Genomic DNA, 26,109 nt, shown 5'->3' on the forward strand with positions numbered 1-26,109 from the left:
CATGGTTGATTAGGTGTGTTTTTTCACCTACAGTTTTCCTGTGGCTTCTCTGGCCCCAGCTTTCCTGGTAACCTTGGATCTTGGAGTCTGTACACGTTCTTTTAATCCTTGTATTCCAAATTTGACTTAATAGAGAATATCCAGTCCTGCATGTTGATGTTAGAGAGTTAAGGTGATTTCCCCTTTCTTTGGTGGATCTTTTAGGGACAAGAAACCAGTCAAACCAAGTAGCTCTGAGAGCTAGCAGGCAGACATTACGTGTTCCGTACCATGCTTGGTTTCCTCTGCAACTCTAGAGTAAGACTTACACATCATTAACACTAAGTGTTTCCAAAAAGAGCAGGTAACCTCACAGAGATTAAATATGTGTGAAATACATGCAATTTTGGTAAAGATTAAATATACATTACTATTTTAAAATTTACCCCATAGATAAGAGGTGGGATCTGATTTCATACGTATTTTAAAACATTTTTAGTATGAAATATTTTGTATACAGACCAAAATGTAAAGAATAACAGCAGTGAATACTTATATAGCTACTAACCCAGCTTTAAGCAAAGTATTTTGTTTTTGTTAAGAAATCTGGCAAATGAATGGCAGATTTATTTGAAACTCTTTTGTTCCCTTCTCCATCCCGTTTACCATCTTCTTTTCCAGAAGTAACCATTATACTTGACTTCATTTAAATCTATAGCACTTTGTTCCTCTCATTTACAAAGGAATTTTGGCATTCCCAAACTACCTAATTAGCTAATCAGCCATTCAACAGGTTTTTTAAAATAAGTATTTGTATTTATTCTTAATTTATACTTTCTGTTAGCAAATATATATACCACATGCCTAGAAAACAAAAGGATAAACAATTCGTATATTCTTAGAGAATGTTTAGTCATACTCCTTTGTTTTACACCTTGTTTGGTGAAATTTATCCGTACAAGGCTGAGGTTCATTGGTCTGGGTCATGCAAAGATGTGACTTGTTTGCTCATTATGCATTAGGATTAAATTATATAATTATAATTCTTCATTCAGGGTGTTTAAGTAAAAGATTTAATATATAGATGAAGCATTGGTTGAAGTTTAAGTTTAAATTGTGAAAATTGTTGTTTGGTTTCAGTTGATGAATTGTTTACAGCATGGAACTATACTTTTTTAAAGCGGTCAGAAAAATACAGATCTGACTAAACTGAATTTTTTGTCTTAACAGTTTGGTGGCTATTGAGAGACTCCATTCTTAGGAAATTGTCATCATAGCATGTCCTCATGCCTGTAATCTTTCTTCATTTCTCACATATACCACAATACATGCTGTTCTAACGCTAAATTCTAAATAATCTGTAGAATAATATGAACTTGGTTCATGCCCTTGTATTTGACAGTCAGTAGAAACTGGTGAAACCACTGAGGAGCCAGAAAGCATGAAATGGGTTTGTTTACTGACTTAACAGTAGGTAGGACTTAATTCTTGTAACTCTTTTGTTACTTAACAGCTTTAACTGTGGAGAAAATTGGCACGATCCTGTTAAATGTAAGGTGAGTATGTCTGGCATATTCATTTTTAAAATGTAATAAAGCAGTTCTAAGACTTGATGACAGAAAACTGAAGCCCACAATTTTGCTATCCATTTGTAGATAGAAAATTATTTTTTTCCTTCTTATTTCAAATGATCATCACAAGTACTCATAAAGCATTCCTTATAAATAAGTCAGCTCCTGATAATTACCAGGATTAACAGTGGCTAAGGTACCTCTGTGAGCAGACTTTGTAATTAGCTAAGGGGAATGACACATCTTGGAGCTGGGCTTCTTGTCGAGCTCTAGGTTCCCCACTTGGCTCCAGCCAGAGAACATCCTCCTTTGGCTGATTTTATATCCACTGGATATGAGAACTGCCAGAGTTCCTTGGCTTAAGAGGAATTAAAATCCAGTGATAATCTTGTCCTTTGTTAATAAGTAAGCTTGACTATATTTAAGTTTGAAGTAATTTGCTATCTTTTCTCTTAAGTCTTTTGTTGTGCCCTAACAGTTGTTGTTTTCAAACAGTGGTTAAAGAAGTGGATTAAAAAGTGTGACGATGACAGTGAGACCTCTAACTGGATCGCAGCCAACACAAAGGTTGGTATTTCCCTTCAGTAAACTCTTGATAATCAAACTATGATAAGCATAGGAGCCTTGGTGTTAGCAAAACAAGTAAGTTTCCTAATTAGGGACCTGTTTTGCCTTTTCCTCAGTTAAGATTTGGGGTTTTGGTTGTTTTCATTTTTCAGGAATGCCGATTTTTTAGTGTTTGAGTTTATTTTATTGAGCACTATACTGCAACATGCATAGTAGTCGTCTTTAGAAATTTTTGTCCATTACAAAACATTAGGGTTTGATAATGCTTTTTCATATTGTTACTGCCTCCCTTTTAGCATACAAATACAGAGTTTATTCCACCTTGCTTGGTTTTATTAGGCAACTTTACATTTCTGCCTTTAAAAACTCCCAGAGTTTGGGGCACTTGGCTGGCTGTCAGTAGAACATACAACTCTTTTTTTTTTTTTTTTTAATGTTTTATTTATTTTTGAGAGAGAGAGAAAGAGACAGCGTGAGCAGGGGAGGGTCAGAGAGAGAGGTAGATACAGAATCAGAAGCAGGCTCCAGGCTCTGAGGTAGCTGCCAGCACAGAGCCCGATGTGGGGCTCAAACCCATGAACCATAAGATTATGACCTGAGCTGAAGTTGGACACTCAACCTACTAAGCCACCCAGGTGCTCCAAACATACAACTCTTGATCTTGGGGTCATGAGTTCAAGCCCCACATTGGTGTAGAGATTATTAAAAATTAAATAACCTTTAAAAAATTCCCAGGGTTTAACTTTTAAGTTCTTTTTTTCTTTTTCTTTTTCCTTTTTTTTTTTTTTTTTTTTTAAGATTTTATCTTTAATCTCTACACCAATGTGGAGCTTGAACTCACAACCTGTGATCAAGAGTCACATGCTCTACTGACTGAGCCAGGCAGGCGCCCCTCCTTAAGGAGTCATTCCTTAGAAGAGTATTGAGAGTAACTGAGTAATAACTTTTTATGATGTAACTGCACTGGGCTTCACATGTTTGATATCTTTAACATGTTAAGCTGCTAACATGTGATTTAAGAGACTTGCCTCCTGAGAAATAGAGGTTTGGGGATTAAATAGGTATCCTTGGAGTTTGTCCCCCCCCCTCATTTCTTAAAGTACATTATTGCTCATGTTATTAGTTTCAGGATACTAGTTTCAAGATTGTTCACGTCTTTGTGACCGTGGACCAGTTCTTTAACCCTAGGCAGGTGTTTGTCCTGCAAACGGAAAGTTGTCTTGCACACCTTTCTTTTTTAGCACTAGGTAATAAGCATATATTTGAATCCCAGCCTTGTACCCAGCAATCTCTTAGTAGAGAATTGTATAAGTAGCCAATCTTTATTTAGTTCAGCCATGTAGCCTATCTATATTAGAAGTGGTTTGGGTGATTATGGGGTTGTTCATGGACTATTCATTTTTAGTGTTGTCTTAGATGATGCTTCAAGAATACACAGTTGTTGGGGTGTCTGGGTGGCTCAGTCGGTTAAGCCTCTGGCTTCGGCTCAGGTCAGATCTCAGGTTCGTGGGTTCGAGCCCCGCGTCGGGCTCTGTGCTGACAGCTAGCTCAGAGCCTGGAGCCTGCTTTCGGTTCTGTGTCTCCTCCTCTCTCTGCCCCTCCCCCCTCATGCTCTGTCTCTCTCTGTATCAAAAATAAATAAAACATTTAAAAAAAATTTAAAAATAAATAAATAAATAAAAAGAATACTCAGTTGTTTGACCAGTGTTAGAGCTTTCCATCACTCGATCACAAGACAATTAGAAGAAGAAAGAGTATTTAGGTGCACCTGGGTGGGTCACTTAGTTAGGGTCAGGTCATGATCTCATGGTTCGTGGTTTCAAGCCCACATCATGCTCTGTGCTGACAGCTCAGAACCTGAAGCCTACTTTGGATTCTGTATCTGTACTCTCTTTCTCTCTCTCTCTCCCCCTCTCTCCCCCTCTCTTCCCCTCTCTCCCCTCCTCTCCCCTCCTCTTCTTGTGCTTTCTCTCTCTCAAATAAACATTTAAAAAATTATTCTAAAAAAACGGATAATGGAATCCAACACACAGTTTGATACCATTAGTATCCTGCTCTACCAAAAAAGATTAAAACATATTTGTCTCCCAGAAAGCATTAGTAATGAAACAGTAAGTCTTGTCACTTAAAACAAATGCCCACATCTTTGAGGAATGTATGGTAGAAATCAATATTTCTGTGCTAAGATTAAGATAATGATAACTCCTGTCACTTAAGAAAAACCTTTCTGGGGCGCCTGGGTGGCTCAGTCGGTTAAGTGTCTGGCTTCGGCTCAGGCCGTGATCTCACAGTTCGTGGGTTTGAGCCCGGCGTCGGGCTCTGTGCTGACAGCTAGCTCAGAGCCTGGAGCCTGTCTTCAGATCCTGTGTTTCCCTCTCTCTCTCTGACCCTCCCCTGCTCATGCTGTCTCTCTCTCTCTCAAAAATAAATAAAAACATTTAAAAAAAGAAAAGAAAAGAAAAAGAAAAACCTTTCTGTGTTAGGAGCAACTTTAATGAGTTCATTAAAGCCCCTGAATCTTTGAATATACTCTGTAAAACTAGTAATTTCGAACAGAGCAGTTGTATTTTCACTATGCCCTCTTTCTGCATCTAGAGAAATCCCCCCAATATTCCAAACCCCTGAGATGTTTAAAGTAGGCTGTATAGGCTTGAATATGTTCAGCTTTGTTTAGAGAGATTATTGAGGAAGAATGGCAATTAGTAATAACAAAGTTATCTGCTTGATAGTTTTAAGATAAAACGGAAGAGTTTTTCTCTGGTTTCAGAGGCATATTTTTGAGGTACCTTGCTGTCTCGGTTGAACATCCAACTCTTGATTTCGGCTTAGGTCATATATCATGGTTAATGACTTGGAACCCCTTAGGTTCCACACTGACAATGCAAAGCCTGCTTGGGATTCTCTCACTCCCTGTCTCTCTGCCCCTCTCTCTTTCTCTCTCTCTTTCAACAATACACTTAAAAATTGTTCGCACATTATTAGTGGTATCCTAACATATTGAGAGTTTGGTTAATTATAACCAAGAAATCTAGAATGAAATATACTTTATTTTTATTTTTTTAAGATGTATTTTTTAATGTTTTTTATTTATTTGTGAGAGAGAGCATGAGTGGGGGAGGTGCGGAGAGTAGGAGGGGGACAGAGGATCCACTGCGAGGCTCAAATTAAGGAACCATGAGATCATGAGCTGAGCCAAAGTTGGACTCTCACCCTGCTGAGCTACCCAGGCATCCCAGAAACAGATATTTTAGACCTGGAATTTGCTTCTTGGGAAAATGTGAAAGGTTTTAATTGATTTCAAAGATTTGATTTAAACTATATAATTAAAAGTTGCCATACTGACCTATTTAAAATTACCATAGTTTATGGCAGGATAGTCTTATTTCATAAAGGTCAAATTGTGAATCCCTCTAAGGATTATCAGTAAGTAATATAATGGGTGATACTCCCCCCTTCTGGGAGTTACAGGCATCAAACTAATGCAGGAAAATATAACTTTTACCTCTTATTTTTATTTCCACTAAAATTAATAAGTTTGATTTTTCTAGATTTTCCAAAAGAAAAAACAGTAGTCCTGCTGTAGGGTAGTAATTTTAGTTCTCTGGCAACCAAGAATATGACGCAGACTTGAAAAAAAGCCATGATCTCTGTAGCATCGTTGTAAATGGACCACAGTGGAAAGAATTTAAAACAAGGGTATTTGAGGGGCACTTGGCTGGCTCAGTCAGTAGAGCATGCAACTCTTGATCTCAGGGTTGTGACTTCAAGCCCCCTATTGGGGGTAGAGTGTACTAAAAAATAACAACAAATAAATAAGTAAAACAAGGGTGTTTGATAGAAGAAAGTTGGGAAACTCAGTAGCCACAAAAAGAATTTATCAATCTTACCAGTCCCACTTGCCTTATTCTTAAGGCCAAATTGCTTGGGTTTGATCCTGACACTTTCTACCATTGCTACCAGGGTAACCTCAGACTAGTGTTTTTATTATTTTTCTCTTCCTTAGTTTATTCATTTGACAAATGAAAATAGGAATAGGATCACTATAAGGATTATCAGTTAATGCATATAAAACACTGAGAACAGTGTGTGGTGTACAGGAGTACTCAATAATTATTTCTAGATGACACTGGAGAGTAGATTATATTTACATGAACAAAATGTTTTACTTCCTGTAAAACCGTCCTTACGATGTGTATGGTTAAAAGTACTTAAAATGTTTTGGTCTCCCAACCCCACTAAAACAAATCCTTTAATTGTTGTATAATATATCTTTTAAAACCCAATAATAATGATAATAGCTCATTTCCAGTAGTACTTAGTGTATTCCACACTTTTCTGAGTTCTTTACATATATTAATAACAATAAAGGTGGTATTTAAAAACAAACCAAATCTAGAACTGGCTTCTCTTCGGCAGTAGTCATACAACCTAGTGTAGCATTGACACCAACTTTATAGTTTCTCTTCATAGGAATGTCCCAAATGCCATGTCACAATTGAGAAGGATGGCGGTTGTAATCACATGGTGTGTCGTAACCAGAATTGTAAAGCAGAGTTTTGCTGGGTGTGTCTTGGCCCTTGGGAACCACATGGATCTGCCTGGTAGGTTGGGGAAACGAAGGGAAGAAAATGTTTACATAAGTATGTAATATGTGCCTATATTGTGACTACGGTTTCTTCCTCACGGAAATCGCCATATAACTTGGAAGCTAGATAAATGAATACAGTGTGTGATCTTTGTTAAGAGTACATGCAAGATGTCTCAAGAGAAGGCTAAATTAGGCACATTTCACAGAGAAGGTAACAATTGAGATGAATTTTAAGGGGGAGTAAAAGTTCATTGGTTGGAAGTGGTAGGGAAAGCGCTCAGGGCAAAAGGAGCAGCAGGAATAAAGGCAGAATGATGTGAAAGTACATGACTAATTTAGAGAAGACTTACATTGTCTGTCTGTCTAGGCAATAGCTGAAAACTAAGAAACCGTTGGCAAAACCAAACCTGCAGTTGTGTTGTACTTACCCTTGTATACTATTAGACAAAAACGTGTCCCAAACTTTAAAAATTGGAAAATTGCCCAATACAATCCAGATTATAAGCCTCTGTTTGAAATATAGGAACAGGCCTGTATTCCTACTTGGTAGCAGTCATCTGGAATTGATTAAAAGCCCCTTAGATGATGTCTTGATTTTCCAGTTTGATATATTTATTTTCCCATGACTGAGTCATCAGGGCATTTGCATGTATCGTGATGGCACCATATTTAGAAGACAGCATCACATTTAGTAGATATATATCTTTGTTCTGTGCATATTTCTTACCAGTTCGGGAAAATGCAAGTTAGAATCATGATGCCTTGTTTTTTGAGACAAAAGGGGAGCTAGCACATCTGGCAAAAATGAAAGTATTTCTGACTATTATAATAATACACAAGTGGGCCCATTTCACTAATATTTGTTACCTGCTTTTTGACAGTTCAGTTTGTGGGCCTTACATGTTGCAGGGCATAGGAGAAGAGAGAGTGGGACCTAAAGTTGTTTGGACATTATCAGAAGGCTTTTAAGTGGGGAGTGGCCTGGTTAGATCTGTAATTTAGATGAGAGGGCTCTGTATTAATGTGCTTTGCATGTATTACCTCAGAATTGACGCTGCTTTGTAGAGAGTGAATGAGAGGGGAAGAAACTGCAGGTTCAGACAGGAGGAGGCTCTCACGTTAGGACAACGGCAAGTCTTTTTTAGTTTCACTGGTACTTTCATTAGTTTCACTGAAACTTTCATTAGTTTCACTAGTTAGGGAAATAGTGAGAGGGATTACTTGTCTGAATTTAATTCTGAATTAGGTAAAAACTAACTGGTAAAGAATGTTATTTTGCTGCTGTCAAAGACCAGAAAGGTATTTGGGTTTAGCCTGACAGATAGTCTAGATTTTAAGAAGGCAAACTAGGGGGAAAAAAAAAAAAAAAAAAAAGAAGGCGGCAAACTAGAGAATTAGACTGTTCCCGGAAACTAAATCCACTCTATTATATTTAAACAAACAAGCCTAATAAGTGGAGAAGAGTTACTAAAAGATACATTTTTTAAATTTACATTTTTTGTGTGTAAGAAAATCTTGGATCATAACTCAGATTTTAAAGAAGCTGTATTGAAAGCTGAAAAGAGTACAGAACAAATGATGGGTGCAGGAGGGTGAGGAACGGCCTGGACCGAGGTTGGCAGAAATGCTTCCTGTGTCTTGCCTTTACCCATAGCTAACATTGCACATGAGTCATACTGTGCTTCCTTATTTAAATGTGAAAATGCCTCAGAATCCTGAAAATAGCATTCCAAGTAGCACTGTCCATCATCTGAGATAGAAGTAGAGGTGAATTCTGTTTGCTTTTCCTGATGTTCAAGTCCTTAATAATTTTGGCATAGTGCAAAATGAGTTGAGGCTTTTGGTATTTTTTGGATATTTTAAAGGAAAAGTTTTAAGGATATCATTATGTTAGATAAGAAGAAGAGGTATTAATAGTTGACCAGAAGAGGGCAAGGAGAGCCAATATTTGTGCTAAATTAAGTAATTTTGGGTAAGAGAGGATTATATCCCAAGCCAGTGGGAAATTATTAATAGATCTCCTGACTTGAGTGAATTATGGTCTGGGTTACTGAGATCAGTGAACCATTGTTGGCTATTTCTGAGTAGATACATTAAATAGCTACCAAAAACTGAAAGCTGACAAAATATTATCCCAAATTTCCAAAAATTGTGATTGATTCCACATATTACATATGAAACATACCTTTTCTCTTATGTGAAATCCCAGTATTAGGATGATGATTAGGGAATGTTTTGTAGATCTCAATAAGGTATTTTCATGTGAGCTTACAAATTTGTGGCCTAGCCTATGACTATTTGGTTTGGTTGTGTGACCATTTCTTGGAGTTATAAGTGATGGGTTTCCGTCTTCCTAATGGAATACTTCCAAAGCTGAAAGGCTTTGTCCTTACTTTTATTCATGGAAACTGTTTATTGCTTTTCTGGTCAGTGTTACGTTACTGAAGACCTCCTTAAACTAGTAAGAGAACCTTGCATACATTTTGGGGTACATCACAGAAGGATATTAAATTAAAATCCTGGGAAACTTGGCAAGCTGGAACAGTGAATCCAGTTTAACAAGATTTAAATTAAATCAGAATTCTTCCTTTAGACCTAAAAGGATTACTGTTAAGATTCTGAAGACAGACTACAGCATGTGAACAATATAGTCATAGTTCAGAGCTACAGCCCTCAGTTGGCAGGCAGGCCTATGTTTAATTCTTAGCTTTGAAACTCCGTGTTATCTTAGTGTGTCACTTACCTTCTCAAAACCTAGTTCTTCATCTGGTCAGTGGGGGTAATAATGCATATTTCATAAGGTGGTTCAGGGAATTGAATGTGACAGTACATTTAAAGTCCTTTGTAAGTGGGTAATAGATAGCAAGCACTCAAATATCAGGTGTTTCCATAATGTAGACTTCGAGAAAAGCAGAGGTGGAGTAATCAGGACAAGTGCCAGTCTTGTTAATCCTCACTCTGAGCTGTCTTCTGGGTACATTCCCTCTGCTTCTCATTTTGTGTATCATTCAGTTTTCAGTGATTTCTTGTAAGCTGTAATATCATGTAAAGCACATAGCACAGCAGGTGTTACATAGTAGTCCATGAACTATTGGTTCTCTTTGGTTTATTAAAATGAGAAGGTAAGTAACTGGAAAAATTGGGAATATTTGTCCTAAATAACAGACAACCGAGGAAATAAGGTGTGACATCTTCAAAAATGAATTTAGAAGTTCAGACTGCAGTCAGGAAATGGAAGTTTTAGAATAACAACGTTTTTTAATGATTACAGGTAAGCTGATTTGGAATGGACTGACTAGTTCAGGAGGTGGGGAATTCCATTACTAGATAGAGAACTGGTACAGTGTTATAGGATTCCAACACTAGGTGGTGGTTCAGTCCAACAACAGTCTGAATTCTTTTCTGTGTTGTAATTCTAGAACCCTGGGCATTTAAACACCTCAGTTTATATGTATAAAAGAGAATATTGGTTCTAGATAATCTCTGAATCCAGGCTAAAATTCTGTGATTTGCTCTTTTTTCATTGATATTTGGCTTTATGGAATCCTCTTCAATTCACTTTAAGGTACAACTGTAACCGCTATAATGAGGATGATGCAAAGGCAGCAAGAGATGCACAGGAGGTAAGTACATTTACTTCGAGGTAACGGTTGGACAGGAGTGTGTATTACATATTTATTAGGGAATAATTTAGCAGAAGTTTTCAGTTCTGAAAGAGTTGTAGAAAGACATTCCAGTAAATACTGGGTATCTATGTACATTTAGAAAGGAAATCTTATCCAAAATGCCTGTCAGGAGCATTCCTGTTTATAGGTTTGTTTCTTTCTTTCAAAAGATTAATCTAGTCATGTTGCACAGTTCTAGATTTCAGTAGTTTTTGTGTCAAAGTTTTTTCACCCCAGCACGGAGTCTAGAGAACAGTGTTTGTTAAAAACCCTTCCTGCTATTTATGTGCATTCTCATTTCTACATAATTCTTTTTATTTTTTTTAATTCATTATTCCTCAAGAAGCCAGTAAGGATCATAGATGAGCTGATTTATAATGGACTTCCTCAGAAGGGGAGTTCCCTATTACTGGTTTGGGATATAACTCATCATTGTAGAAGGACTCAATCACTAGGTGTGAATTAAGTTCATCAACACTTTGAGTTTCTTTCAGCCTGGTAATTCTGTCAGAATTGTAGAACCCTGGAATTTAATTATCCCTTACTTACTTTCATCTATTCCATATTGAAATTCCCTTGTTGTCCCAAAAATATTCTTTTCAAATGGTTTTCCTTGCTAATGTGTCATCCAAAAAATGCTTTCTTTTTTCTTCTTTTTTTCATTTTAAAATGTTTCTTTAAGATTCCTAATTAGGGGCGCCTGGGTGGGGGTGGCTCAGTGAGTTAAGCGTCTGACTTCCGCTCAGGTCATGATCTCACAGTTGGTAGGTCTGAGCTCCTGTTGGGCTCTGTGCTGACAGCAGGGGCCTGCTTGAGATTTTCTCCCTCTCTCTCTACCCCTCTCCCACTCACTTTTTTTTCTTTCTTTTAAAATAAATAGATAAACTTAAAAATAAAATAAACCAGAATCTTCTGATCTTGTGAGTGTACAGAGAAGTTTATACAAGAGGCTTTATTTGTTTACTTAAGTGGGAGCCATGCCTCCCAGAATGGAGCACACCATTGCACACCCATCTGACCTCTTCTTTCCTCACTTTCCCTGCTCTGGTACTCTGGCGTAATGTTAACTGGGAGTTCTGGCCTTAAAAAGTGCTCTAAGGTTGGCACACAGTCCAGAAAGAACATAGATGGTAATTGAGTGCCTTGGAAAGTTTGCCTGTGTTGTAGAAAGTTGTTGACTTAACACACTATGCCATGGTGCTGATCATGGTGGTCATTTGGGTTTTCTTATATTCTAGACCAGGAGAATCAGTGTACTTTTTCTGTGAAGAAGCAGATGGTTAATGTTTTCAGCTTTGCAGACTATATAATCCCTCTTACATCTTTTGAACTCTGCCTCTGCTCTTGTAATGCTAAATCAGCCACAAACAAATGAGTAGGCATGACAGAGTTCCAGGTTATTTACAAAACCAGGCAGTAGCTGGATTTGGCTCACAGAACAGTTTGCCAGTCCCTGTTCTAAGTAGTCAGGTTTGTTGTTCTGGATTATTTCCCAAAGTGTTTTAAGGTCACTAATTGCATTTTCTCAATCCAGATTCTGGAATTTGATTAAAGTTGGTCTTATTTGCAGTGGTGGTATGGGTTTTCTTTCATGTTGTGTTTTACAGGTATTTTAGTGAGAAGCTGTTTTAGAATTAATTGAATTATTAAATCAGATTTTAAACTGACAAGAACAGATGCTACACTTGATCTTAGCCAAAAGGCCGAGAAGCGATTATTAAATCAGATTTTAAATCAAGTCCTTTAACATCATATATTTTAATGTGGTAGTTTAGGTTTTCCATTTAATCTTGGAAATTTGACAGGCTTGAAATATTAGTGTTTTGTTTTGGGAGTTGGGATAAAATGCCAAGCAGATTATTTTAAGTTTGTTTAGAGAGAGAAAAAGAGAACAGGAAGGGCTGGGGTGGGCGGGGCGGGGGGGGCGGGGAGAGAAGATCCCAAGTAGGCTCTGCACTGTCAGCTCAAAGCCTGATGTGGGGCTCGAGCTCACCAAACTGTGATCATGACCTGAGCTGAAACCAAGGGTCAGACACTTAACCAAGACTGAGCTGCCCAAGCACCCCGATGTTAATATTGCTTTTCATCTAATAATGATTAAATATATAATTGGCATAATTTTCCAGTGTGTAAGCATTGATTTGTTACCTACCTGATTCTTGAATAGTAATAGATTTTTTGAGCTGTTTCAGTGTTGTGTGGTACTGGATCATGTGATTGGCCAATGATGTGGTTCAGAGGTAGTATTTCTAAGCAGGAGACCAACCATAGGGCCTTGTAACAAGCATCTGTGCCATTTGTAGTCAGTAAGGCATAAGGAGAGAAAGAAAAAGTGAATAGTAAAAGAAAAGAAAGAGCGTATGTGTGATTTAAAAAACTTTTTATAGTGGTTACATTAACAAACATTTATTAGTCATTTTCTGCATATTAGGCACTAGAGATAACAATATTACCTTTTAAAAAGTCTGTCTCTAGAGATTTACAGTATAATGGGAGACACCGAGGTGAATTGTTTTTGTAGTCTGATAAATAACATAAATCTAGACCAGATATATTGTTTTTTGGTAATACTTTGTGTGTCTTTAAAATACTTTTTTAAAATATTTTATTTATTTTTTACTTTTTAAAATGTTTATTTTTTAGAGAGAGAGCAGGAGTTCAGGCAGAGCAAAGAAAGGGAGACACAGAATCCGAAGCAGGCTCCAGACTCTGAGCTGTCAGCACAGAGCATGACGCAGGGCTCAAACTCACAAACTGCAAGAGCCAAAGATCACTAACTATCTAGTGTTCAAATGTCTCTATCTCATAAATTTTCTTTTATAGTTAGTTCAAATCAGTATCCATATAGATTTGCAACTTGTGTTTGATATCTTTTGAATATTGTCTAATTCTATGTTTTTTTATTCCGTCCCCCCCCCGCGCGCCCCCCCCCCCACATTACTGTTTATTTGTTGAGGAAACTAAATCATTTTTGTCCTGTAGAATTTTTCACATTCTGGATTTTGCTGATTGTAATTCCCTGGTATCATTTAATAGGTTCTTTTATCCTTGTATTTCCTGAAACTGGTGGTCAATTCTAGATAACTTGACTCCAGACTTAATTGAGGAGTGAGGGAGGCACCTACCTGCTGATACCGGATACTTTCTTTTGTATTGTATGAAGAGTTCCATGACGTCTGGTTACCTCTCTGTTGTTTACTACTTTAAAGTTTTGATGTTTGGGGCCCCTGAGTGGCTCAGTCAGTTAAGCGACTAACTTCAGCTCAGGTCATGATCTCATAGTCCATGAGTTCGAGTCCCAAGTGAGGCTCTCTGCCAACCGCTCAGAGCCTAGAGTCTGCTTCAGATTCTGTGTGTGTCTCTCTCTCTCTGCCCTTCCCTCATTCACACTCTGTCTCTCTCTCAAAAATGAAATTAAAAAAAAAAACATTAAAAATAACATAAATTTTTGATATTTCTTACTTCATTACTTATCATATACTGCAGATAGTAAACTTTCTATGGTGGAAATGTTCTTTATCACCACTGTCCAGTTTGGTAGCCACTGACCACAGGTGGCTGTTGAGCACAGGAGAACTGAAATTTTTATTCTAATTTAATTTAAATAGTTACCCATTGCCCATGGCTATCATATTGGGAAGCGCAGCTATAGGACATTCATAGCAGGTGCGCCCGGGTGGCTTAGTCGGTTTTGCGTCTGACTTCGGCTCAGGTCATGATCTCACGGTTCTTGGGAACCGCATGGGGCTCTGTGCTGACAGCTAGCTCAGAGCTGATTCATCCGTAAATATGATACCGGCTTTTGTGTGTATTTGATACATTTGTTATTATGTTTCCTTAATTTTTCTTAATGGGACAGCGATCTAGGGCAGCCCTGCAGAGGTACCTGTTCTACTGTAATCGCTATATGAACCACATGCAGAGTCTACGCTTTGAGCACAAACTGTATGCTCAAGTGAAGCAGAAAATGGAGGAGATGCAACAGCACAACATGTCCTGGATTGAGGTGCAGTTCCTGAAGAAGGCAGTTGATGTCCTCTGCCAGTGTCGTGCCACACTCATGTACACTTACGTCTTCGCTTTCTACCTCAAAAAGAATAACCAGTCCATTATCTTTGAGGTAGGAATAGTTACTGAGTGGGGGAAAACCCAGCTGTGTCATAGGACTCCTTGGTCTTTCATAGTTATGTAGAGTTTTAAAGTTTCCTATCTGGGCTAACCGGAGCATGAAAAGATGCTCATTGGGGCGCCCGGGTGGCTCAGTCGGTTAAGCGTCCGGCTTCGGCTCAGGTCATGATTGCACGTTCATGTGTTCAAGCCCTGCGTCAGGCTCTGTGCTGATGGCTCGGAGCCCGGAGCCTGCTTCAGATTCTGTGTCTCCCTCTCTCTCTGCCCCTCCCCGCTCATGCTCTGCCTCTCTCTGTCTCAAAAATAAATAAAACACTAAAAAAAAAAAAAAAATTAAGAAAAAAGAAAAGATGCTCATCATCACTCATCATCAAAGAAATATAAATCAAAAACACAATGAGATACTGCCTCTCATCTGTCAGAATGACTAAAAGTTTCAACACAAGAAACAGTAGATGTTGGCCAGGATGCAGAGGAAGAGGAATCCTTTTACATTGTTTGGAAATGCATACTGGTACAGCCATTCTGAAAAACAGTATGGAGGTTCCTCAGAAAGTTAAAATAGAACTACCCTATGATCCAACAATTGCACTACTAAGTTTTTATCCACAGGATACAAAAATAAAGGTACATAGGAGTACATGCACCCAGTGTTGATAGCAGCATTATCAACAGTAGCCAAACTATGGAAAGGTCCCAAATGTCCATCAACTGATGAGTGGATAAAGATATGCAAGCACACGCACGCACACACACACACACACACACACGAACACACACACAGAAATGTTACTCAGCATCAAAAAGAATGAAATATTGCCATATGGAATGACATGGATAGAGCTGTAGAGTGTATTATGCTAAGCAAAATAAGTCAGAGAAAGACAAATACCATATGATTTCACTCATGTGGAATATAAGAAACAAAGCAGATGAACATATGGGAAGGGAAAAAAAGAGAGAGGGAAACAAACCATAAGAGACTCTTAATGACAGAGAACAAACTATGGGTTGATGGAGGGAGGGAGGTGCGGGGGTGGGCTAAATGGATGATGGGTACTAAGGAACGCATTTGTTAGGATGAGCATAGGCTGTTATATGTAAGTGATGAGTCACTAAATTCTACTCCTGCCACCAATATCACACTGTATGTTAACTAACTAGAATTTAAATTTTGAAAAAGAAAAAAGGTTCCGATTTGCTCAGAAATTTAGATTTCTTGTCCTAAACTGCATTCAAATTGATGTGGTTTAGCCAGCTAGCAATTAAGTGTGGAGGCTTTCAAGTCAGTCTGAATTTGAAATTGGACTCAGTCACTTTTTAGCTCTGTTGACTTGGAGCAAATTACTTTATGTCATAGGTCTTTATTTTAAAATGGAGATGATACTTTTCAAGGATATTACAAGTTCTAAGTCAGGCAAAACTAATGTATGGTATTAAAAGTTAATATGATGATTGACTTTGGTGGAAAGCAGTAAGCATTTTTCAAGTAGAAATGCTCTTTTAAAATTGACACATAATAAAATAGAATGAGATCTTGCCATTCATTCAATATGGATGGACCTACAGGGTATAATTCTAAGTAAATTAAGTCAGAGAAGACAAAAATACCATGATTTCACTCCTATGTGGAATTTAAGAAATAAAACAAATGATCGGACAAAGAAAAAAAAGAGAAAAAAAACCCACTCTTAAATACAGAGAAAAAACTGATGGTTGCCAGAAGTAGATGGAAAAGAAAGCATAGGGAATATAGTAAGATATTAACATTTTTTGGTGACAGTAACTTATTGTGATGAGCACTGAGTAATGTACAGAATTGTTGAATCAGCACATTGTACACCAGAAGCAAATGTGACACTGTATGTTAATTACAGTTTAAAAGGAAACAAAAAATAAAATTGATGCTCATGATGACTAGACAATAACATAGACTAGCAGATGGGAATTCAGATGGTACAGGTACAGAACTAGCCATAGTAGTAAAGGGTAACAATTTTAATCTTCCATGCGTTCTTTTATAAGAAGTAGGTACAGCCAGTTGTAAAGAAGAATGGGTTTGTATTTTTTCCTCAAGCTTTCTTTTTCTTTTGAGTTTTAGCCAGTAGCAATTTGCAGAACTAGAATATTCCAAAAGACTTCTAAGTTCTTTTCAGGACTTTGTTCTTGATTTTCTTCCAGAGGTAATAGGTAAATCTTTACCTCTTTTAATATGTAAAACATTGTCCTGGAAAAACAAGTACAGGTTGTTAGAGGGGAAAGTGATAAAGAACTTTACAGGTGCTGAAGTCACCTTTGAAAATAACAAAATTAATGTTGGGAACAGTTGATAGACAAAGAAGCAGCCACATAGGCTTAGTTTTAGCTGTCTTCTAAGCCCGAATTTACTATGTATTCTTCCTCCTCTCTTGCAGAATAACCAAGCAGATCTAGAGAATGCCACAGAGGTGCTTTCGGGCTACCTTGAACGAGATATTTCCCAAGATTCTCTACAGGATATAAAGCAGAAAGTACAAGATAAGTACAGGTGAGATTTAACAGTTGTTGAGCAAAAGTTTCTGCTGGTGGTGGTCTGGTGTGCCTTGGTGGAGGTTAGGTGATAGTGAAACTTGGGTTTGGTACATCTAGTAACTCAGCTGTTGCCATGTTTCCCACAGATTGCCTCTGTCTTTTGGGCAACAAACATTTATCACACTAGCTGATTCTACTTCCATTCAGCTTTATCTGCTTAGTTGCTGCATTGTGAGGAAGAAAACCTAAAAAGGGGCAAGTAGATGTTAGGATAAGGGGTGAGATTAGGGTGCTGGTTCTGGCCTGGGGATCATGGCTAATTGACAAGTGAGCTATCCAAACTTTTTGAGAGTTTTTATTAGATTTGTTTTCTTCCTCCCTCCTACCTTCTGTCCTTCTTTCCTTCCCTTTTTCCTTCCTTATGTTTATTCATTTTTGAGAGCAAGAGATGGGCAGGGGAGGGACAGGGAGAGAGAGAGACAGAGGATCTGAGCAGGCAGGCTCTGCACTGACAGCAGAGAGCCTGATATGGGACTCTCACTCAGGAACCGTGAGATATGACCTGAGTCGAAGTAAGACACTCAACTGACTGAGCCATCCAGGCGGCCCTAAGATTTTTTTTCTAAAGAGAGGTTTACTTTTTCTAGGAGTAGGTGATACTTCAAAATATGCTGCCTTTTAAGCTAAACGTGCAAAATGTTTGCTTTCTTAACATGGAACTATTTCCCTCCAAGTTATTTTCTGACAGATACCTTTGTAATAGTAGCAGAAACCTTTGGGCATTTGGTAGACTTAGATGCAAGTAAGATTTTCACTTCCCTTAGTCAGCTCTAGCTACCCCATGTGTTTATAGTCATTTTTACAGTTAACACATATTTTACAGATGTGAATCAATAACCCTTGAAATTACTTCTTTCTGAAACTGTTACTTATGTATACAATGACAGGATTGAATCAAATTATTTCTAAGGCCCTTAGGAGTTTGACATTTTATTACTCTTAAATTAATTCCCAAAACTAGGATTCACAACTTTTAGACAATACCTTTTTAAAATTAGAAAACAGTTGTGTACATCTAGACCTGAAAATGTGTCTACTAGGGAAAAAATTAAGCAAAAAAACATGTGCTTACTCCAATTCTGGATAAACTATAGGAGTGCCTTAAAAAATTAGTAAAAATGGGGCACCTGGGTGGCTCAGTCGGTTAAGTGTCCACCTTTGGCTCAGGTCATGATCTTGTGGTTCACGAGTTCAAGCCCTACATCACGCTTTGTGCTAACAGCTCAGAGCCTGGAGCCTGCTTCAGATTCTGTATCTCCCCTTCTTTCTGTGCCTCTCCCGCTTATGCTCTCTCTCAAAAATAAACAAACATTAAAAAATTATTAATAGGGGCTCCTGGGCGGTTCAGTTGGTTAAGCGTCCGACTTCAGCTCAGGTCATGATATCACGGTTGGTGAATTCGAGCCCTGCGTTGGCTTCTGTGCTGACAGCTGTCTTAGAGCTTGGAACCTCCTTTGGATTCTGTTATCTCCCTCTCTCTCTGACCCTCTCCTGCTCACACTGTCTCTGTCTCTCAAAAATAAAAAATTTTTTTTTAATTATTAATAAATATTTTTAGAAATAAGTAAATACCTCTTTTTTTGTTATTGGGGGCTGACAGTTCTTTTTTCTTTGATTACAGATACTGTGAGAGTCGACGAAGGGTTTTGTTACAGCATGTGCATGAAGGCTACGAAAAAGATCTGTGGGAGTACATTGAGGACTGAAAATGGCCCTGCATAAAATGAACTCTGAAAACTTTACCATCTAGAGTGCTCATGCAATTAAAAAAAAAAAAAACAAAACAAACACAAACAAGGAGGCACTAAGCCTGTTCTGACACCTCTGGTCTGTAGTACCAGAATTCTGTTTTGTTAACAGAAAGTTTAAGTAAATTATATTGTAATAAAAAAAAAAAGGTAGATAAACCATTGTACAACAGTATTCTAGGCCGCCAACAAAAGTGTGACAGACACACTAAAAAGCCCTCCAACTTTAACTTGTAACGTAGCTTCATTCTCAAAGCTGACTCCTTTTTTTTCTTTTTTCTTTTTCCTGAGTATAGTACAGTTAAAATTTAAAACAGCTCCTTGACACTGCTTTTCATGTCCAAACCAGCCATTTTGTTGTACTTTGGTAAAGGACCTCTTCCCCTTCCTCCCCTACACATACAAATATACCCACACACATAGACTGACTCTCTCTCTCTCATACCCCAAGGTCATGAGTGAATTAGTGAATTAGTTCCTTGTAAAGAAAATTCTTGGGGTGGGGAAGGGGGTAGGCAGCAAGAGGAATTAAACAAAAACAAAAAACAAACTTTGTATATGACTTTTAAAACAAGAGGACAACACAGTATTTTTCAAAATTGTATATAGCGCATATGCATGGACAAAGCAAGCGTGGCACGTGTTTGCATAATGTTTAATTACAAAAAATATTTATTCTTTAAAAATCTTCAAGATTATGTCTATTTGCTGTGCATTTTCTTTCAGTTTGCTTTATCTTTCCAGGGTTGAGGGTTGGGATAAAGGTGTGTTGGTTTAGCACCTCTGGAAGACCTAAGGAGCTGTTGGATTTCCCTTTCCTAAGATTACTTTGCCCTTTCTCATTTGGTATGTCCATTGCTGGCCCGGGGCCTCATGCCTTGAATTCCAGCTCTTGATCAGGGACCGGGAGGTCAAGCTCTGACTAAATGCCATGGCCTGATAAGGGCTGCAACAGGGAGGTCTTTGCTGTGGTTCAAGAATGACCCAGTCCCAGCCTCCTCCCCTTCCATAGCCTCATCCATCTACCTAAGCCTTTGTGCGCCCCTGTCATGCTCACACCTGAAGGCTTCCTAGGCTCCCTCTACATCCAGAGGAAACATTTCAATGTCTTTCCTTAACCCTCCCCCACCTTAATTGCTGCTTTGAGCCTTTTAAGATTTTAGTTATGGCTCTTCTCTCACCCCTTCTTTTACATTAGGGTGTCAAATAGAATGTTTTTGCTTTAAATATAAATAAATAGCCATTCACTTAGTTTCAGATTGTGAATTTAAAATGGCAGATACTGAAATTGCTTGTGTGTGTTGCTGTGGGTTCAGTTTGAAGGCAAACACCCCTAGAACATAATATTCCCATCTAGTGCATTTAAATAGAAATCACTGAGTTTGCTTCTTTTCTACTGTCAGCAGATAGGAGAATTAATAATGCATTTTAGCTGTGATGTCCATTTTTATGAAATTTCTACTAAGAGCTATGTTAAAAGTAAAGGATGGTGGTGGTTTTATTAACTATATACCTGTTTAGGCCATTCTGGCTGTGGTATTTTTCAACAGGTCAGCATCCCTAAATCTGTCGGTTTTCTACAGGAGTGCAGAGTGAATTAGGCAACTAGATCAAGAGGTCTTCATATTAAATACCGGGTTTGGTGACCTCTTCGTCTTCCTTTAAATGTCTTGCGCCTAGGGAGTGTTTACCGTTTGTGAGGCAGCTTTGTCTGCTCTTACACTGTACATCTTATTACTCCATTGGGAAGTAGGTTCACTTTCCTCTGGCCTTTTGCCTAAGTTAGGCTTTGCTGAATCAACCCTACTTTTCCTTTTAGAAAAAGGTTATTACATGAGATGTACTTGCAACTGTTCTTTTCCCATCAAAAATCAGTGAATGTTTGCGGAGTATATTATGCTGCTTCCTTAAACCACTTGTTGCGTTAGGATCAACCTTACCCGTACCTCTCAACCTCCCCTGCCCTCCCTTGCCACCTCAGGTGCAAATCTGAACTCAGTGTCTGCTTCTTCCATAGTCTCTTCTCCCTTCTGCCCCCATTGTTCATTTGACTTTATTTTAAATGACTGCATCAATCTTAAAAGACATTTATCAAAACTAAGGAGATTTTTTTTTCAATAGAAAGCTTGAATGAGTTCCTTTCCCTGGTAACTTTGAAAAACAGCCAGAGTGGCTGTCTAGATACATGTGGCTTCCCTTAAAATGTTTTGTGTATGTGTGGTGTTTTAAAAACTCTTACCAGTTAACTGCAGTATCTAGGTTTCAGTGTCATAAATCCTCTTTACATGCTCCCCTTGCAACAAGTATCCAGAAACTGTGTGTGCACTTCATAATATCAGCCCCCACCCATGGAGGAACAGTGCTTTTTAGAGATGCTTTTTAGTTTGTGTTGGCATTTTTACCCCAGGGTATTGCAGTTGTGGGTGCGTTCCCTAATTTGTATGGAGCAGGTGAACTGGCCTTTTCTGAACTTCCAAGCTTTTAACAGCTCTCTCCATGTTTGACAGAATTCCCTGAGTTAATTGCTTTGTTAGTGGTTTCAGTGACCACATCTGGGATAGGCAAGCCATATTGTGACAGCTTCCCTATTTCACCTACCTAAGTCTTTGTCAGAGGGCTCTAGTCACGGTAAGCACCAGGGTCTCCTTGTCTTCTTGAGGGCAGTTACACTGTCTTTTGAAAGTGCATGCTTCACTTGAACAATTCATTGAGCAGTAGATGGACTTTAAATGATTTTCAATAAAATTTTGATCCAAATCTCAGGATACACACAATGGTAAAATCGAGTAGCATATAATATCATCAGACCCTAAACTCTGTGTAATTTGCTGCGACCCAGATTGTATGTGTTTTATGTGTGTTTAAATAAGTATATTAAATACACATGTGTATACATAAACACATATATAACAGATCCAAGACAGACTGACTTGGTTTGAAATGGTTGAATCTACAACGTAAAATGTGGTTCAGCCATGATTTGGAACTGAAATTTAGTACAAGAGAGAAAAGGACTTGATGTAACAAAATCTTTAGCTACAGATCCTGGTACAGAGCACTTGGGGGAAGGGAGGGGGCGGGTTGGTGAGACAATCAGATCGGTAAATTGATTAAATGCTCCTAACCCTGTAATTTTGTGCATAGAGCACCCTGTGCTGTGGAAATAACTGTTCTTAGATTTTCATTGTAACTGGACTGTTCAGGTTGCCCAGAGGGAAAGAACATTCCTAATTCTAATAAAATAAACTTTTATTTTGTTATTCCATTAGTTACTTACGTTTATTTTTATAGTTTAAAAAAGACATTGGTGGCCCAACTCACCTATTTGATGTGTCTTATTCACTGTTCCTACTTAATATAAAGTATTGAGATTTGGTTCAGTTTCTTTGCAGGGAACTGTGAATGAGACCATCCCCAGCAATTATCTTGGTTAATGAAGCCTTCAGAGCATTTTCTGAGAGCTTCCTAATTTCTGCCTTGAACATTGAATTTAAGTTGCTCTTTGTGTTGTAACAGTGATATGAGATGCTCAATAGAGTTTTGTCAATTTTGTAAGCATGAAATATTTTAAAAGTCATTGAAACTCCCTCACATTGCTTCCATTTAGTCCACTCTTAAAAGCTAGTATCTCCTGTAGGGATGGAGGGAGAGCTTTCTTAAAAAAAGGTCCCCATAAGTAGGAGATCTCCGTCGTTGATACTCTAGCCAAGTACAAATTTTAGGACAATTTAATTTGCTTTTATTCAGATCTATACTTAATCAGAGTTCATATATCATGTATATTCAAAGCACTTTAACTTCTATTACTGTCTACAGAAGTGTAGAAATTGCTCTGTTTTACAAAAGAAAATAAGGCTTGGTGAGATTAAGTAACTTGCCCAGGATTTCACAATGTCTTCTGTCACTCAGTCAACATTGTACTACCTCCTTTTTTTTATTAGTTTGTACTCAGTATGACCTAGCATTCCGTACCAGGTAAGGTGGTTCTTAGCTATAGTATTGTGCTTTTAAACCACATAAAAGACCATATAAATGCCTATCACTGATCCTGTTTGAGGAATGTTACGTACTCTCCCTGATCTTTCATTTGTTGAGGCAGAGTATGCAACTAATGTGGCTCTGTGTTTTGCCCAATCAAGTGAAACCAGCCATGAGAAAAGAATAGCCCTTCCTACCTTACTGATTAGGACCATCCTCAGGGGGAGATTATCATATGAGATAGTTGAGCATTTATTTGGTTTGATATAATGGCCAAGTGATTTAGTTACTGGTCTAGTGATTTGCTCCAGTAAAATTTTAGTGTAAAGAATTTTGGATCGTCTACTGGAACTTGTTACAGGATTTGCTTTACAACATAACAAAATGTACAAAATAGCTTATACCTGTTCTTAGCATCTCTTCTTAGAACTGGATGATATATGGGGATTTAGGAAGATAAGATAAGTAGTGAGCGTTATGGGGAAATCTTGACTTACTCGGGAACAGGGGAGTGCGGGCCTGTCAGATTTTGTCAGGTTTCTTTGGCAATACAGTTGGTGTATTTCTGGTCCATTTTAAGGGATTTGCTTCTTAACCCAAGATGAAATCACTAACTTGGAAATGCTCAGCTAGAAATAGTGGCTATTGTAGGAGTAAACAGACAACTTCTGAGTTTTAATTTTTTGCTTTTTGTGGAATTAAATCAATTTTTAAGGCAACTGTTGGGCTTTCTCTAGGCAATGGCAGAGTGGGAAACTACAATGAGATTCTTTTGAAAGGCAGTTTTCAGACTATGATTAAACCATATATATGCTTGGTTTTTAAAAAAAAATTTTTTTTTTTACTGTATTTATTTTAGAGAGAGACACAGCATGAGCAGGGGGAGGTCAGAGAGAGAGGGAGACACAGAATTTGAAGCAGGCTCCAGGCTCTGAGCGAGCAGTCAGCACAGAGCCTGATGTGGGGCTCGAACCCACGACCTGTGAGATCATGACCTGAGCCGAAGCCGGCCGCTTAACCGACTGAGCCACCCAGGCGCCCCAGATATGCTTGTTTAGGTAGGGCCATTTTCAGAGTACAGGCCAATTAGTATACAAATCAATCACATTGATACGTAGCAGCTCTGACAATGCCAAAAGCACGACTTTATTACAGTAAAAATCCAGGGGTCCCAAGGAACTATCTGCAAGAACTAGATAAATATTTTAATGAAAGACGACTGTGGGCTAAGTGGGCTCTGAGAGGAGCAAGTGAAATACACGTGTGAATTCTCAATTTGGGGATGTTGGTAATTTACAGTATTTAAAAAAATTTTTTTAATGTTTTTATTTATTTTTGAGAGAAAGACACAGAATCTGAAGACAGGCGACAGGCTCCAGGCTCTGAGCTAACTGTCAGCACAAAGCCTGATGCAGGGCTCGAACCCACAAACCATGAGATCATGACCTGAGCTGAAGTTGTATGCTTAACTGACTGAGCCAGCCAGGCGCCCCTACAATATTCTTAAATAGAGGTCAGAGAAAAATTACACTTGGGCCATATTATTTCTTTCTGTTAACCTTGGGTTGCAACTTGATGCTATTGTTCATCTGATGTACTGAAATCACTAAGAAGCTTCAGAAGAAGAAAAACTAATGCCTAGGTCCCACCCCATGGAGATTACGATTTAATGTTTTGGGCTGTGTCATGGGCATCCATAATTTCTAAAGTCCTATCCCCACCCCCATCCCTGCTGTGTGTACAGCACAGTTTGAGACCTGCAGACTAGGTGGGGACAGTTGATCTAGATATTTGTATAGTTGCAAGGAGGGAGTATAGGTGAGCACTCCCAAGTCCTAAGGGACAGTGGATTTGTGGCAACTTCAAGTTCAGGAAAGGGCTATGCTGGAGGCTGTAGCCCGAGTGGATTTTGTGGATTGCTGCCTTTTAAGGGTCTAGTGCGAAGTGTCCAATTCGTTTTTTGTCAGTTTTCTGGCATGTGGTCTACCTTGGAGAAAATCATTCATTTCATAAAACAGAACTGTAGAACTGATGAGCAGAGTAAAATGTTCACGGCAATTGGCAATATATTCTCAAGGGGGAGAAATCTATCTGGGAAGTAAATTAGTGTAGGATTTGAGCAGAGGTAGTTGAGTGGTTATAAGCAAAGCTGTCATTAAGCTATTTGTGTCAAGTCAATGTACAATTCCACTTAATCACTGAGAGTTAAATTCAGAGCCCTTAGACTCTCAAGCTTCTCTATTCATTTCATTCTTGGGTGTTAAACACTGGGTTTTCCTGTTTTTTATTCCCAGTGTGGTGTTGTGGAAAAAATACCAATATTTCTCAGCCATAGTTTTCTGTGGGCTTTTCTTTTGTAAAATGGGGATACTAATAGGAGTTATAACTTGTTGAGTGCTTCTTGCCAGATGCCTTATATTTTCTGTATCTTAGAAGCAGCCCTATAACAGAGTAGGCAGGCCTATCTTATAAATGAGAAAACAGGTTCATAGATAAATAACCCCAAAATTACAGAGTTTATGGCAGGGTCATGCTTGTCTAATTACACGTGTTCATTCTATCATGTCTGTTGTCTGTTTTACAGGGATATTGTGAGGATCGAAGAAAATTAGTTGGAAAACAAAGCCTAGTTACAAATAATCACACTAGTACTAATTTAGGCCAAAAATTAAAAAAAAATTCAGAGCTATCTCCCAGATGCCGATAGGCAGGATGAGATTGGATGCTGGAACTAAACTGGCATTGTTTATCACCTATCTACCCGCCCCCCACCGCCCAGCATTAGCATAGCTTCTACATTCCCGGCAGTTCCCCTGTAGCCCTAGGTGTTAGGTGGCCCTAGGTGTTACGTATTAACTGTACCAGACACATGAGACAGAGCCAAACAACCGTGGGACAGGGTTACTGGTACAAATGTGGCTCTTGAGAGCTTACCCCTATAGATTGGGAGGCAGATCTTGGGAGATCATGGTTTGCTAGCTGCACATCACAAAAGGTATCTTCAACACAACTAAATGTCCTGAAATTTTTATTTTGTAAATAGATGTAATGAATTAGTATGTAATAGACCATTATGGCTAACTTTTTTAGTGTTTCCTAATTGCTTCAGGTCCATCTTTTTAAAACTCATACGCCTAGCTGGCTCAGTTTGTAGAGCATGTGACTCTTGGTCTCAGGGTCCTGAGTTCAAGCCCCATGTTGGGTGTAGAAAGTACTTAGAAAATAAAATACAACCCTATGTAATAGTTACCATCCCCATTTTACAAATAAAATAGAACCTCAAAAAAGGCAGGTAACTTTCCTGGGGTAATCCT

General features: G+C 38.3%; 1 protein-coding gene and 1 pseudogene across 1 annotated transcript in view; one reads left to right on the forward strand and one right to left on the reverse strand.

Annotated features, from left to right (window-relative positions):
• ARIH1 (ariadne RBR E3 ubiquitin protein ligase 1) overlaps positions 1 to 22,082 on the forward strand; it is a 116,053-nt gene extending 93,971 nt beyond the window's left edge. The window contains exons 9-15 of the mRNA XM_029950604.1: positions 1,493 to 1,535; positions 2,046 to 2,117; positions 6,588 to 6,718; positions 10,271 to 10,328; positions 14,230 to 14,490; positions 16,913 to 17,025; positions 18,691 to 22,082. Of these exons, the coding sequence (XP_029806464.1) occupies positions 1,493 to 1,535; positions 2,046 to 2,117; positions 6,588 to 6,718; positions 10,271 to 10,328; positions 14,230 to 14,490; positions 16,913 to 17,025; positions 18,691 to 18,775 (763 nt within the window). The 3' untranslated portion in view covers positions 18,776 to 22,082. The remainder of the gene's footprint in view (positions 1 to 1,492; positions 1,536 to 2,045; positions 2,118 to 6,587; positions 6,719 to 10,270; positions 10,329 to 14,229; positions 14,491 to 16,912; positions 17,026 to 18,690) is intronic.
• Positions 11,989 to 12,085, reverse strand: LOC115303287 (annotated as a pseudogene).
• Positions 22,083 to 26,109: the final 4,027 nt, after the last annotated feature.

The sequence above is a fragment of the Suricata suricatta genome, chromosome 9 (genome assembly GCF_006229205.1).
Source record: "Suricata suricatta isolate VVHF042 chromosome 9, meerkat_22Aug2017_6uvM2_HiC, whole genome shotgun sequence".
NCBI lineage: Eukaryota > Metazoa > Chordata > Mammalia > Carnivora > Herpestidae > Suricata > Suricata suricatta.